General features: G+C 43.1%; 1 protein-coding gene across 2 annotated transcripts in view; it reads left to right on the forward strand.

Moving 5' to 3' along the window:
- The window catches only part of nap1l1 (nucleosome assembly protein 1-like 1), a 36,978-nt gene extending 21,167 nt beyond the window's left edge, over window positions 1–15,811 (forward strand). The window contains exons 7-16 of one of the 2 annotated variants that reach the window (XR_013788997.1): window positions 732–860; window positions 2,903–2,974; window positions 3,294–3,433; window positions 4,834–4,979; window positions 5,891–5,910; window positions 6,138–6,260; window positions 6,389–6,421; window positions 7,121–7,171; window positions 13,291–13,719; window positions 13,755–15,811. Coding sequence is in view for 1 of the 2 variants with exons in the window: in XM_079494480.1 (XP_079350606.1) it covers window positions 732–860; window positions 2,903–2,974; window positions 3,294–3,433; window positions 4,834–4,979; window positions 5,891–5,910; window positions 6,138–6,260; window positions 6,389–6,421; window positions 7,121–7,171; window positions 13,291–13,329 (753 nt within the window). In the remaining variant the exon portion in view is untranslated. Of the gene's footprint in view, window positions 1–731; window positions 861–2,902; window positions 2,975–3,293; window positions 3,434–4,833; window positions 4,980–5,890; window positions 5,911–6,137; window positions 6,261–6,388; window positions 6,422–7,120; window positions 7,172–13,290 lie in introns of both variants that reach the window. The other variant, XM_079494480.1, reaches the window with a different exon arrangement.
- Window positions 15,812–16,416: the final 605 nt, after the last annotated feature.

Below are 16,416 nucleotides of genomic sequence, written 5' to 3' on the forward strand. Positions count from 1 at the left end.
TTTTTAGAATCTGATCTCAGGTCAGAATGGGTTAATTAAAGTGCGGGTGGGGAATAAAAATCATTGTTTGGAAGGTGAGACCCCCCCCCCTGTCGTTCTCTGCCTTTTCATCCCTCCATCATCCTCTCCTGTCTTTCTCTCTTTTCATCCCTCCATCATCCTCTCCTGTCTCTCTCTCTTCATCCCTCCATCATCCTCTCCTGTCTTTCTCTCTCTCTTCATCCCTCCATCATCCTCTCCTGTCTTTCTCTCTCTCTTCATCCCTCCATCATCCTCTCCTGTCTTTCTCTCTCTCTCTTCATCCCTCCATCATCCTCTCCTGTCTTTCTCTCTCTCTCTTCATCCCTCCATCATCCTCTCCTGTCTTTCTCTCTCTCTCTTCATCCCTCCATCATCCTCTCCTGTCTTTCTCTCTCTCTCTTCATCCCTCCATCATCCTCTCCTGTCTTTCTCTCTCTCTCTCTTCATCCCTCCATCATCCTCTCCTCTCTCTTCATCCCTCCTTCATCCCTCCATCATCCTCTCTCTCTCTTCATCCCTCCATCATCCTCTCCTGTCTTTCTCTCTCTCTCTTCATCCCTCCATCATCCTCTCCTGTCTTTCTCTCTCTCTCTTCATCCCTCCATCATCCTCTCCTGTCTTTCTCTCTCTCTCTTCATCCCTCCATCATCCTCTCCTCTCTTTTCATCCCTCCATCAATACTCTCCTGTTTTTCTTTCTTTTTTTTTTAGGAAGAGATGAAAGAGAAGGCGAAGGTAGAGGAAGAGAAGAAGGACGAGGAGAAGGAGGACCCCAAGGGCATCCCGGAGTTCTGGTTAACGGTCTTCAAGAATGTGGACCTGCTCAGTGACATGCTGCAGGTGAGGAAGGGAGGATGCGCTCCAGTGTCTTCGTCGACTAAAACGAAGACGAAAAATGTTCCGTCGACTACCTTTTTCCACTGACAAAACAAAATGGAAACTAAGCTATGATGACTAAAACTAAGACTAAATATACTGACAAAAAAAAACTAGACTAAAATGTTAGGAATGGACTAGTGGACAAGAGATCCAGTATAAGTCATTTTAGTAAAAAGTAAAAAAAATGTCATTACGACGGCATCAAGGCCCGCCCAAATACATTTTGTTCGACTAAATCAACTGTAGATTTAGTCGACCAAAATCTTATGACATTTAGTCGACTAAAACTAGATTTAACACCAAGACATTCCAGGTGACTAAAACTAAATGAACTATTCAAGAGACTATGACTAAAACTAAAAATCAAAATTTGCTGCCAAAAACAATACTGATGTGCTCAGTGACAGATGAGGATGGATAGATAGAATGTGGATGTGCTTCAGGTGAGGATGGAAGGACAGACAGACAGACAGACAGACAGACAGACAGACAGACAGACAGACAGACAGTGGACGTGCTTCAGGTGAGGATGGACAGACAGACAGACAGACAGAGGATGCGCTGCAGGTGAAGACAGACAGGCAGGCAGGCAGGCGAGGATGGAAGGATAGACAGGCAGACAGACAGACAGACAGACAGAAGGTGAGGATGGAAGGATGGACGGACCAGACGATGCAATAGGATATGCTGCTGCTGCTGCTGGAGGAAACTAGGTCACTCCAGATGCAAATTCTCTCCCAGAGGAGAACTGGCTCTCTGCTCCCACCTACTGGCCTGAGGTGGTTTCACACCCTGCTGTGACATGTGGGGGTTGCACTGTAATTAAGAAATTATTAAAAGCTAATATGTATTTGGCCTGTCAATTGTCAGAAATAAAAAGAAAGGTGTTCGACCTCCCAACTGTCATGTTTCAGTGTATGACAGCAGAGAGGAGGAGACAGTGGAGCTGTCCTGGTAGGCTAGTTGTCATTGCATCAGGTATAGCACGCAACTTATCAGTCAGATATCCATAGCCTATTCTATTGTCTTTCTGCAGGAATGGACTAGGAGAAACATTTAGTATTGTTGGGGACCAGAGCTGCACATAACTAGACCCCCAAATTATTATGTGAAGTGAATGCTGGGCTGTCCCAAATCCGTTGACTAATAGAAACGCATGCGTCTGCCTGCACGTGTCTCAGTAAAATTAAATTACAGGATAGGCCGACATGGCAAGCGCCACAAAGATGTGGAGCTCCTTATAAAGCCATAGACTTTGAATACATTCTTTAAAAAAAATCTATTTGGTTAGCCAGTCCACACTCTATGGCAATCAAGTATTGTGATACTAGAGGCCGAGTATATGGATTACAATAGTCCTTCAACGTCTTGCATGTAACCGTATCGACGGTAAGGAGAGAGGTTGTGTGACTATGCAGTGTTTGTTCTGTGCATCGTGCAAGGGCAGTAGAACGCAGGATGACTGCTGTGTCGCCTCGTTGGGTCAATTAAAGCCGCTTACACCCTCAATATTTATTAGAAGTGGAGACGTGTGTAAAGGTGGAGAAGTAAATGGTCGTCATGCCAGAGCCGTGAGAGTGTTGTGACAAGTTTGAAACCTAATTGGACAACTGCTGTGCTAGGAGTCTGTAGTGTGCTCTGCACGCAGGCTGGGGCCTGGCTCTGGTGGAGAAGATTGGACAGGGACTCAAAGCGCCCAGGTGACTTGAACTGCTGTCCTCAGGGAGGCACTATTGGGCCATCAAAGCAAACACAAACTGAGGAATGGCTGTTATTGCTCTCAACACTACACATCTGATACACTTGACTTTGTGCAGTCTGTTAATGGACTGATGTGCAATATAATATACTGTGAAATGGTTTGTGTGTGTGTGATGCACTTTGTTGGATTGCTACCTCATTTTCGTTGTCTCGTACAATGACAGGGATTCTAATTATGGTCATCATGGCGCAACACATGAAACTATGTTTCCCCATCTCACAATATCATTTTTTCTCCCCAGGAACACGACGAACCAATCCTAAAACACTTACAAGATATCAAAGTCAAATTCTCAGACCCAGGACAGCCTATGGTGAGTTCCTACTGCTCATTCAGTCAACATGGGCGCTATCTACTGCTCATTCAGTCAACATGGGTGCTATTCTATTGACAGCCGTCTACCTATTGTCCAGTGTCATGTTAATATGGATGCCATGTACCGATTGTCCAGTGTCATGTTAATATGGATGCCATGTAATTGCGACAACCTAGTGAAATGATCCTGGACAGATGCTGGACAAATGGCAGATCAACAATATAAATGGCACAGTAGTGTACAACGGTTCTAGTTATTATTTTTTATAGTGACATCCTAGCCTTCCCGTCTCATGTTTTCTCTCTTGTTGTTCCAGAGTTTCACATTAGAATTCTACTTTGAGCCAAATGACTTCTTCACACAAACACTGCTGACAAAAACCTACAAGATGAGATCTGTCCCAGATGAAAACGACCCTTTCTCCTTCGACGGGCCGGAGATCATGGGCTGCACAGGGTGAGGAAAACATGCACGCAGACACATCATGGGCTGCACAGGGTGAGGAAAACATGCACGCAGACACATGGGCTGCACTGGGTGAGGAAAACATGCACGCAGACACAGAGATAATGGGCTGCACAGGGTGAGGAAAACATGCACGCAGACACATCATGGGCTGCACTGGGTGAGGAAAACATGCACGCAGACACAGATCATGGGCTGCACAGGGTGAGGAAAACATGCACGCAGACACAGAGATAATGGGCTGCACAGGGTGAGGGAAACATGCACGCAGACACATCATGGGCTGCACAGGGTGAGGAAAACATGCACGCAGACACTTGCACAGGGTGAGAAGAACACAGACGGGCAGAGCTGGCTGTCGGAAAGCATGCCAGCTCCAAATCAATTGGAATGTAATTACACATTTCAGTGAGGGCATTATCTGAATGCAATTAAAAAGGTTGACAATCAGTGCTTGAGACTAGAGCAAGGACCACCAGTTCTTTTTTGTTTTTTTGTTACCCCAGTCTAAACTACTTGGTTCCTAACGGTGGGTTAGATGGGACCCCCCAGGGGGCTAGTCTTCTGATCCATACATGGGCCACATGCGGGCCCCACCATCACATAATGTGGCCCGCCGGTTAACACAATTCCTGCCGCCATTAATTAATCCCTCGATTGCGTATTGCCATGGTTTAATCACGCGTGACACTTACTTTGAAGAGCCAAATATCCGTATCGCATTTTACTATGAAACCATTCCGTGTGTGTTGACGAAGCTGGGGCTTGTTCTCTCGGTCGGTGGTGGAAAAAGTGGACCGCGAGTATCACAGCGCCTGCTACAGGCCGTTGAAAACGCTTGTCTGGGACAAAGCGACCCCTGCAATGTCGCTTCTGTGAGATAAAGCCGTCTGAAATCAGAGCCGGCAATGTAAGTGGATGCGCGCGCATTTTCAAAATGGCCGCGCCCATTGGGTCAGAAGCATAACAAAGCTAACGGACGGTAGATTTCGATACGATCGTATTAAAACATGCATTAATGAATACATCGCTGTTAAAACGGCTTTTCCGTTTGTGGCAGGCCACAAGATTCTACGTGTTAAAATTCCTATGTTCCCGGCAGGCCTCGTGTTAATATGATTGAAGTATTTATTAATAGTTTGCAGAATTACAGTACATTTCAAGCACAACTCAATACAAAAACTGTTAACTGAGTGGACGACACCCTAAAGCACTGCGATGTGTTTTGAGCTTGTAAATCGGCTATTGCTACGACAGAAATGTGCAACGTGGCCCCTCTGGAGTGAGTGTGGAAATATAGCGGCCCTCCATCGTCAAAGTTGCCAACCCCTGCTCTGATCCAAGTGTCGCAGCCTGGATCATTCTGAACTGGTTTTCTGTCCTCCACCCAGGTGCACGATCGACTGGACGAAGGGCAAAAACGTCACGTTGAAAACAATCAAGAAGAAGCAGAAGCACAAGGGTCGCGGCACCGTCAGGACGGTGACCAAGACCGTCCCCAACGACTCCTTCTTCAACTTCTTCACCCCGCCAGAGGGTAAGGAACGGCCTGTCTATCACCTGGTCACACTGTTCACACTGTTACCCCGCCAGAGGGTAAGGAACGGCCTGTCTATCACCTGGTCATTGTTCACACTACTGCAGAATAAAGGAACGGCCTGTCTATCACCTGGTCATTGTTCACACTACTGCAGAAATGGGCGGCTGTGGCTCAGGAGGTAGAGCAGGTCGTCCAATGATCCATGGGTCGGCGGTGCGAATCCCAGCTCCTCCTGTCTACATGTCGAAGTGTCCTTGGGCAAGACACTGAACCCCAAATTGCTCCCGATGTGCTGGTTGGTACCTTGCATGGCTTCCGCCGCAATCGGTGTATGAATGTGTGTGTGTGAATGGGTGAATGTAAAGCGCCTTGGATAAAGGTGCTATATAAATGCACCATTTACCAATGCAGTTTATTCTAGGGCTGGGCTGAATACATATTATGAGACTAGATGTCATCTGGAATTATTGATATTGTAATATATTGATGTGAAAATAAGTCACAACAAAATAGCCAGTCAAAGACAAAACTTCAAAACACAAGTCACAACATCAACGTTGAACTATTTCGTTACTAAAGTCGCCACTAAAGTCATCTTTACGGTTGTCCGTAGTTGTGGCTGCAAAAGTGCAAATATAGTCCGGGCACTTTTCAAGCACTTGGAAAAAATAGTTGGGAGGAAAAGCTTATGTCGTTGCTGTGAGTTTATGTAACCACACTATGTAAAGCTGCTGAAGTCGCCATTTTTGCTCTGGTACTAAACTCTATGATTTAGTTTTTGCTACGATTACAGGTATTCATGGCTATGTTGAGCTTCAGCTTGGGGAATTGACTGTTAGCGGTGGGGTTTTGTGTTGCATTTGCGTGTGTGGTTAACATATTTACCTCATTTCTTTGTCATTTTGCAGTCCCTGAAAGTGGAGAACTGGTAAGTAATTTTTCAAGTCAACTCAAGAATAATAATTATCTGCTGTGTACATTTCAAGTGGTGTTATTCCCAGACATTATTTGTTTTAGTGACTAATAAGTTATGATGTTGTCAAACGCATGTTTCTGCGCTCCACAAAGACTGTAGTGGCAGAAGAGCCTCTATATAAGGGTATAAGTTTGGAATGGTGCTGATCTAGAGACCTGGTTGATTGTGGCTTCCTTCAGGATGAGGACTCGGAGGCCATCCTGGCTGCAGATTTTGAGATCGGTCACTTCATCCGCGAGCGCATCGTTCCCAGAGCTGTGCTCTACTTCACAGGAGAGGCCATCGAGGATGACGACGACGATGTGAGTGTCTATCTAGCAACAATTCGGCATTCTCTTTGGCGTGTGCGTGTACATAAGATGTGACTTAGACCAGAGTTGTTAATTTGTAAGCTGCGTCTCTTACTAACCCTACATTTTTTTTTTTGTAGTACGATGAGGAAGGAGAGGAGGCCGATGATGAGGTGGGTGTAAAGAAACTCAAATGGGTTTGCCCTGGAGGAGGAGGAGGTGGTTGGTGAGGGTGTGTAATCTTAAATTAGAAGTGTGTAATTTAAGTCCTTACATTTTATTCATCAAGAAGTGCATTTCAGGTCACATGCACTACAAGGCATTAATGTTGCACAGCATTCCAGATCTGATAGTTTTATCTGAACAATACAAAAAAAAGCTTTATCATGTTGGAATGAATCATTGTGCACATGTGGTGTGCGGGCTCCATCCACACCACAGGTGTCTCATTAGTATTTGATGAGACACTGCTTGCTCAGAACATTTTGTTATAAGGGTTTTAGTTATCTTTTGTTGTACTGTACTTTTTTTAGTATGTAGACTGTTAATAACCAGGATTATCTATTCAGTGTAATGAAGAGAACCCGCACCCAGTGTTTGTGGCGGTTTTCAGTTCAGTGGTCCGGCCAAATGTTTAACCCATTCTGGTCGGGAAACCCTTTTGGTGTCTTAAGCATTATGTTATACTTTAGCTATTGGAAAAATAGGAGATCTACAAGCTCTTAGTGTGGCACTCGGTGCCGCGCTATGAGCTTGTAGATCTGCTATTTTTGAAAAATCGTTTTTTCAGAAAACTGATTTAGAAGCCTTTTTTTTTTCTTTAACAATAAGCCTCAGGTCTAAATTGTTTAATGTCTCTCTCTCTCGTTCAGGAGGGAGAGGAAGAAGCGGACGAGGAAAACGATCCCGACTACGACCCCAAGGTAAGACGCCACCAGATCCACTCATCGATGGCCATATGCCACGTCAACAAAAAAAGCCTCTTTTAAACAATGACTCGTCAAATTTCAACATACAGAATACAAACTGTTCTCGTTTTGCACCAGGGTTTTAATTTGCACCAGCTTTTCTTTCCTTTTTTGTGACAATCTTGATTTATGGCTGGCCAGACTACGAAATTAACCCAAAAATCAATTATAATCCTGTTATTTCAGTCCGTCTGTCTTGGTTTCACCATTGTATTTGACTGTTGTGACACTGTTGCATGCTGTAATGCCTGCTAAGATGTCTTGACTCAACTTCCGCAATAGACAATTGGAATATACTTTGGAAGAAAAGTTGTATAATGGCCATAGCCCATAGACTGTATAAATTGATTGATTTTTTTTTAACGGATTCATCTGGAGGATACTGCTTTTTCCACGTTAAAGCTGCTTTTAAGATTAATTAACACCAGCCCTTAGAGTATATATGAATAGAGACGGCACCCGGATGAAACCCTGAGGCGAAATGGACATAGTGGCCGAATTTGATATTGCAGCATGGGCCCAAACACATGAACGCGCTGGTCCGTTGACTATCATTGTGCACGTTCACGATGACACGTGAACGCTGAATGCCTGCAATGATAGTCAGCGGCAGCGCGTTCATGTGTTTGGGCCCAATCCATCCCAGAATGCACTCTGTTCCTACCCAGAATGCACAGTGAAATCGCCTCATGCGCTTTTGAGCAACTTAATGCAAGTGGATGGGAGGAGAACTCGGGTGCCGTCTCTATTCATATATACTCTAAGCACCAGCCCCATGAAAAGAAGTCTTTCCCACATAATGTTTCTCTTGTAAGGAATGCCTGAGAGTAAAATGAGCATGAGCGCTTTTGTTATGCTGTACACAGCAGTGGTTCTCAACCTTTTGAGGCGCTTTTGTTATGCTGTACACAGCAGTGGTTCTCAACCTTTTGAGGTTTTCAAGTGGGTCCCGAATCAGAGTGCATTTTCAGGGCATTTCTATTTGCGTTCCGGCTTGGATCAATGGAACCAACATTAAGTTTGTATTTATCAGTATCTCAGTGAAAACAGAAGTTATTTAAAAAAAATAAAACATTTTGTTATATTAACATTATATTATCATTCAAATCTTATTGCTTTGCCTATAATTTGGGGGGCCCACTTCCAGGTTGTAAACCAGTGCTGTCCAGTATATTGACATTCTGTATTCTTGCTTAATTTCCCCAAGTTCATGACTGTTTCTTCATCTCCCAATCACTTGGGCACCCTTTGTTTGAGCTGCTCTTTAAATCTTTCCTCACTAGGTTTAAATGGTGTCTGTAGAAATAACCGTGTGCTGGTAGGTACAGCCTGTGAACTGTCTGCTTACTGCACAAGAGGGCTGGGCCATATCGTGGAAACAAATCAAATATCGTGTACAAAGATGCTATAACGCACACCAAAGTCCTTGTAGCGGTGCCGGCCCACGGGAGAGAACTGCAGAGGGAATCTTGAAAAAACAAGGTGGCCCAATTGCCGAGTGCCAAAATTTTATTAGGACGCAGCAGGTAAAACAAATGAATCCAACGTTTTGGTGGTTAAGCCTTCATCATGATGGATTCATTTGTCTTACCTGCTGCGTCCTAATAAAATATTGGCACTCTGGCTATTGGCGTGTGCGGCCACCTCCTTGTTTTTTCAAGATTCCATCTCCAAATCAAATGTCACCATAACTGTGACCCCAAATACCTCTTATCGTTGTGACGATTTATACAGATAAAAAAATTAAAATAAAATATTCAGTAGGATTATTAGGATAATATTCATAAGGTTATAAATGGGGCTTGCATGATTGCAACCAGGACATTTTCATATCACAATATCCAAATTCCTAGACGACATTATATATCTAGTCTCATATCACGATATTCATACAATAGTGAGATATTGCCCAGCCCTAGTGCAACCACCTTTCCCCCCTCGCTCATTTTTGGTTTTGCCCCCTCCCTCTCTCCGCCATCTCCATCCCTGCACCTTTGGCCTCTGACCTAACCCCACCCCCACCCACCTCCGACTGACTAACCTAAAGCGTTGCTGGTTTTACTTTTGGATTTCCCATTTAACCTTTTTTTTTTTTTTTTGGTTGAGCTTTGCGTTCTGGTGCCTGTATCTGTTCCAGTGTTGTTTTTGGCGGCACATTTTTATTTTAGTTGTAGTCATTAGTCTCTTGAATAGCTTTTCGGCTAAATATCATAAGATTTTAGTCGACTAAATCTACAGTTGATTTAGTCTACTAAAAAGTATTTTCTCAGGCCTTGATGCCGTCATAATGACTGATTTTACACTTGCTGAAAATAGCAGATCTATCTGCTATTTTCAGCATGCAACCAAGTGTAAAATGACTTATACTGGATCTCTTGAAAGTGAAAAAAGGTAGTCGACGAAGACAACACTGCTCTGTTCTGTATGTTGAAGTTGGTCCAGTCCTTGTATCCACTTTGAACGTGTCCCTCTTCTCAAACGTGGGCTAAGAGTTCGATTTTCCTTTTTTTTTTTCAAAAGGAAAATCATTTGTCAAGTCATTTAACTCTGCTTCAGTTTGTTTATTTTGAATGTATATATATTTTTTTTGTCGTGTTTTCCGATCCATGTGAATGTCATTGTTCATCTCTTATCATTATTATTTTTATTTTATCTTCTTCCTTGTGACATAAGTCTACCTCTGGGCGGATTGCTACTTCTCCCAGAGATATGGCTTTTTAGCGCTGGGATGTTGGCAGCCGCGACCCCTGGGGTGTGCCTCAGGGGACTATACTTGGGTCTCCTCCTTTTCCACCCCACCACACCAAATCTCTTTGCTGAACCAATCCACAAGCACACGACTCATCGCAAGCTTGTAGATCTGTTATTTTTGGTGGATATTCGCCTATTTTCACAGAATATTTGCCTATTATTTTAGTCAGATTAAAGATGCAGTGTGTTCAGTATCAGACAGTTTTCCCTGTACAGCGCTGTATTTTTAATATTGGAAATATATTCAAATATATAATAAAAGTATATATATATATAGTTGTACAATAATAAACATCCAAGCATTCAAATGCTATAATAACAGGCTAAATTAAATAGTGAAACCAACTATATTAATTGTTATGGCTTTAATATCTTTATGCGTTAGTGCTTTATGTATTGTGCAGTTCCTGCCTTAGTGCCAGTGTTTTTGCTTCGCTGTACAACGGTGTCATGCAGGGAACACAGCTGACCTACAAGTCCACACCGTAATAGTTTAATCTGTTTATAATTTGAGACATTTAATATGCTCTCCTGTCTGTTTTTTATTTATTTTTTGCTATGCTGAGGGTCACATGGGGAGGGGACACACACACACACACACACACACATACACACACTATCTATCTACTGTAGGTGGGTTTCATATGAACAGTGCTAGCATTCCTCTGTCAGGCTAAAATCATAAATTCTCGCAAGCCACGCGTTCAAAGGAAAATATATTTTACCACCTGGAGTCTTTATTTTCGGATTATTTGCCATTAGGCTTGTTTATCATCTTTCGCTCACCAGAGATTTTGGATACAGCTAGATGGGTTTACAGTAGTGTCTAGCCGGTTTACAGGAGTGTCTAGCGCCTCTAGCCGGTTTCAACCCGTATGTCCAGAGTCCCAACTGAACTAATATCTGTAAATTCTGGTATGTAAATGGTATTACTTGCTGTATATAGAAAAAGACATGTGGAATGAAATATTACTAGAGGTAGTTCTTCTGACCAAGCAATAGGTTGAAATAGGCTCCCCAGCCGTGCTGAAACGAGCATGACAGCACACCTAGTCGTTAATGGAAGATTTAAGGACTGATTAACCACATTGGATTTGGTTTCGTCAGAGCAGCAGCATTATTGGCTTGGGAATGGAACACAAAATACATTAAAATTCCCTCCTGTGTTAACTGTGCATAGCTGAATAGGATGGGGCAGGTCTACGCTCCTGTATTTTAACATAAGGCTTATTATGGTGGTACTTGGTGAGCCAGATATTTTCTGAGGTGGTACTACTAAAAGGTTGAGAACCACTGGTACCAGATCGGGTAAAATTGTCGATCACCGATCGAGTCATTTGGAGTAAAAATCGGCCCATTTTAAATCAGTGGCCGATCGATCGGAGCAACTCTAGCAAATACTATGACAATAAATGACGGCCATGTTGTGTCATTACATTACATTAGTCATTTAGCAGACGCTTTTATCCAAAGCGACTTACAATAAGTGTATTCAACATGGGTAGGGAACAAAAACTACTAATCACCAGAAGTCTTTAGTGCATTTTCTGCAAAAACAAGCAACCAAGAGTATACCTAGCGCTAAGGTAAAAGTGCAATATATCAGCTACCTATTTCCTTAAACAGATGAGACAAAATAGCTAAATCAAATGAGCATGAGCTAAAACAATTAAGTGTATCGACTAAACAAGATCCAATAAACAATACAACAATAGAAAACAAGCGTTCGTACAACTAGTTAACAACAATATGTCATAAAATAAATGAGTTTTCCTTGACTCTAAAGAAGCAGCCGTGAAGGTAACGTCTTACTAATGGATCTGAATGTGTCAGAGCCGGGGAGCCAGCACCAAAGATTTGAGAGGACCTGATGGGTCATGACATACTTTGTATTTGTGTTTTTTCTGTTCACTTGGTCATTAAGGTCCACAGAATGAGAGGTCTGGCCATTTTTGTATAACCCACCATAGACAACCAATATAAGGCAAAATGTCGTCATGCTGTAGCATGTGAAAGTGACATGTCAAACTAGGGTGTTTTCATGATTCTGAATCCATTCCAAGCATTAGTTTTGCACAAAAAACACCCCTTGGCCTAAAAACAGCTATAGTGGATATGGCCAAATTTAGGCCAAGGAGTGTTTTTTCCGTGCAGAACGAATGCTTGGAATGGATTCAGAATCATGAAAAGCCCCTAGTTTGACATGTCACATGCTACTTAAAGTATGATGACATTTTGCCTTATATTGGTTGTCTATGGTGGGTTATACAAAAATGGCCATAACTTTATTTTTTTGCGATGTTTCCGGCAGAGCAGACCTCTCATTCTGTGGACCTTAATGACCAAGTGAATAGAAAAAAGTTAAGTTTTTGGGCCTGTGGCTCCCCGGCTAGGGCTGTGTTGTGTTTACTGTGCTCCCGTCATATTTGAGACTCCTGTTCTTCCTGTCAAAGTTTCCCAACCATGGTTCTTAAGATTCCACAACCTTGTTTTCCAGTCGTAACAAGAAGTTAAACCTTTACTCTGCAACCAAGATCTAAAGGAAGTCCCACCCTGGCACACTGGAAGCGCCGTTGATGCTAGTCCGCCTGTTCACATCCAATCCATCTTATGGAGCACATTTAAAACGCTGTTGAACCAATGTGCTGTACACGTCCCTCATTTAACAAAAGAACTTTACTTGTATTTCTTGAAGGTCAAACCAATGAACACATTCGTTCACATACAGTATGCACACACGGCCGAGGCCCATGGTTTGGTCACTTTGAATGTGTTGCACAGTGGCTTGGCTTTTGATTGTTCCCAGTAGAGCCCGACTGATGCCAGATTTTGGGGTTCCGATCTCAATTTTGGAGTCTTAGACCACCCATGTTTTGACCAAGATTATTTTGTAGTTCTATTTAACATTTAACTTGTAAGCAACCTCATGAATGAAAAACTAAACTTTTTGATAAATGGAAAAACTATTATTTAACACATCTTGAAAAATGGCAGATCTACAAGCTCGGGAATGCATCACAAAGCACTGTGAGCTTGTAGAAATGCTACTTTGACTATTCCATAACTTAAATCTTCTTCGGAATCTTCTTTCGGTGTCCTCCGACTGGACATGCCCACATTCGGGATACCAAGCCGAAAGTGGTTGAAAAGAAACCATCTGCTGCATATTGCAATAATATTATCGGGACAGACTGATGGATCGCGTATCCGCCGGGCTCTGTTTTCAGTTTGACAGGTGTGTTTGTGTGTGCGTGAGTGTGTAAAACTGTAGATTGCTGTTCCTTGACCTTGTTCCTCTTCCGCATCTCTGTGGTCTCTTGCAGAAAGATGCAAACCCACCGGCTGAGTGCAAGCAGCAGTGAAACCTGCCCACACCAACACCAACACCAACACCACCACCACCACCACTCGACATACCCCCTCCGACGGCCTTGAGGATCAACTGCACTGTAACAGCTTCTCAAAAAACAAATCTGAAAAAATAATAATAAACAGAAACCAAAAGGAGAGAGAGAAAAAAAAACATAGTTACTTACGCCTTATAATAATGTTTTGTATTTTTCTTGGTAGAAGAAATAATTTGAAAAAAGAGAAATAAAAAAAAAGTTTGAAGATTTTTGTTACGAAAACTCATGGTAATATACTGGGGAGCTGTGGCTCGACATGCAGAGTATTTTACTAGACCTATATGTTTTTCTCCACCTCCTCTGTACAGTATAGTTAGACTGCAGAACCCCTCTCTGTACAGTATAGTTAGACAGCAGAACCCCTCTCCCTTCAAAAGGAGAAGAAAAAAAAAAGCATGACTGTTTTTTTTTTCCTCACTGCTAAACTAGTTTGGGTTCTCGTGGAGTCTTTTGTTGTATTTGCTCTTAGACAACAGCTGTGAATTAGACGGCAACGTTACGCGGCAACTTGAAATAAGCCCAATACATGACCCCCCACCCCACCCCCTCCTGCTACAAGTTCCAGGTTAGTAGAAAAGAGGTTTCAACGTGAGTACTTTTCGTCGTTAGCGGGGTGGGTCTTTAGCACTTAGTCACAGCAAATTAGGTGTATGGGGTTCTTATCTAGGGAAGGAGAGAGTGAGAGACCCAGATGTGTGAACGAACAGTTGCATCCTGCGGTTCGGGGCTAATAATCTAATCGGGCCGTGTATGACATTTTGGAGCGCTTTTTGTTTTCTCTTTGGACCACCTCTTTGCCATCATATTTAACCTACTTTCCACTCTTTGATACATTCCAGTAAGCAGACTGGCAGGCATGGGAAGTAAAATGATTCCTCTTTGAAGGGCTCCGTTCCGCCTATCCGGCTCAACGGGACCCCCACTCTAGTCTAAACGAAACTGAACCATGTGTTGGCGCTGCTAAGAGAAACTGAGCAAAGGATGAAGTCTGCCACTCCGTATTCCCCCCTTGCCGAATGTTGTCTTGACTTCGTTCATCCCCCCCCCCCCCCATGACCACCACCTCTGCAGACCACCCACCACCCCCCCCAGAACCCACGGCTTGTTTGTGGCCCAGTCAGGACTCTCTCTTTAACATTCCAGAGAATTCTTTTTTTTTTGATGAGCGGTGACGAGACAGTTTTGATGGCTGGCCAGTAGGGGGCCCACCGAGCCCACCATGTTTGTTTTTGAGGCTTCTCTCCTCTCACACTAAACTGTAGGACCTGCGGTTGTGTTTTGACTGTTGTCTTTTCTATAATAGCACTTTGTACTACTGTGTGGTCGGTCGGTGTACCAGTGGTGTCTTCTTCCTTCTCTGTCAACGAACGGGTTAGCTGTTCCCCAGTAATTCCGTGTGTGCAATTCTCACCAAGAGCAGCACTTTTGTTTGACGGCAGTAAATCCAACGTGTCGCACCTCTGGGCAGGGGAACCACCAGTCCACCACCACCCTCCCTGTCCCGGTGGGGGTATTTTGACTTTGATCCGCTATTTCTTTTTTGGTGCGCGAAACCGCATGCAACCAAGTATATCGAGCCTTTAAGTGTAAAACTGTAAAAGCTCTCGTTATGGAAGGGAAGGGTCCAAATTTAAGCATCTGGTGTAGAATAGCCTTGCCTTGCCCTTAACATGCCTTTTCCTTTTTTTACCCCCACAAAACTCTTTATTTTTGACCTGTGAGACTGACTGAAGTAAGACTGGGTGGCACATCATGGCACTGCCCATCGGCCTGAACAGCCGAGGGCGTGTTTCACTTCTATCACTGTGAAGGAACGTATACAGTCTAAATGCAGTCTGTGGTCAAACCCCCCCCGACCCCCTCCCTTATTGTGCGTAGCCCACTCTTCTACCCAGCAGGCCACACTGAAGCATGTCAGAGCAATACTTAAGGAGTCAGGGACATTGTGAAGAGTCAGGGAGGGGAGGGGTTGCATTGTGAAGAGTCAGGGAGGAGGGTTGCATTGTGAAGAGTCAGGGAGGAGGGTTGCATTGTGAAGAGTCAGGGAGGAGGGTTGCATTGTGAAGAGTCAGGGAGGAGGGTTGCATTGTGAAGAGTCATTGTGAAGGAAGAGTAGCGAACGAACTCATATACCCACTGCATCCTTATTATGCCTTTTTAGTTGTAATAAGTTATGTTCAGTTCGTGTCGTTTGGCATCGTGTCCAGTGGCAGCCTCTCGCTGTCGCCCCCAAGTGGAGAGCCAGGGTACTTTACACATTTTGCTGGGAGACGGGAGAACTCAAATCTGTTTATTTTGGAAAGGATGCAACAGGATTCTGTTTGACTCCTTTTTTTTCATTTTTCTTTTTAGCAGCTGTTGTCAAAGCAAAATGCTATGCTAAAAATACTAATGTACTCAATAACTGTTCGTGTATGAATAAATTGGTTCAACGTGGTTTCTGTTGTGGTTAATTTGTTTTTGATGATTGCGTTTGTGGTTAAATATATTTAATGAGAAGTTATAAATGGCCTATACCTCCGATTAATATGATCTTGTATCTGATCAAATTTAGGAATAGTTTATGTAGATAATGAAATGAAATGCCCTTGAACAAGGCATCAACCACTACGATGAAATGTGTTCTATGAGCAGGGCCTGGCTGGAAACAAGTTCTTGAGCTTAGCCCAGATACCCTGGGTAAATATAGATTTCATTTCATTTCATTTCATAGAAGTGTGCTTTTAGAACTTTTTATATTTGCTAATCGCTTTCAATCACGTTATGGATCTTTATTGAATAGCCTGCTGCACATTTCAAGAGTGGTACAATTAAGAAGGGTTAATTCTGCAAACTGAAACTGTTTAATGCCATGTCTCAACCTACAACTCATACAAGCTGAAAGTTTATTTGTGATCAAAGCTGCCTCTGAGGATTCTAGTGGCCAAAGAAGCTCTAACAGACTATACATTTTCAGGATTGCGGAACCCCTTTTAGTGTTTTAAGTAGAGCTGGGACTCGATTAAAATTTTTAATCTAATTAATCAGAGGCTTTGTAGTTAA

The sequence above is a fragment of the Electrona antarctica genome (assembly GCF_951216825.1).
Source record: "Electrona antarctica genome assembly, chromosome: 23".
Lineage (NCBI taxonomy): Eukaryota > Metazoa > Chordata > Actinopteri > Myctophiformes > Myctophidae > Electrona > Electrona antarctica.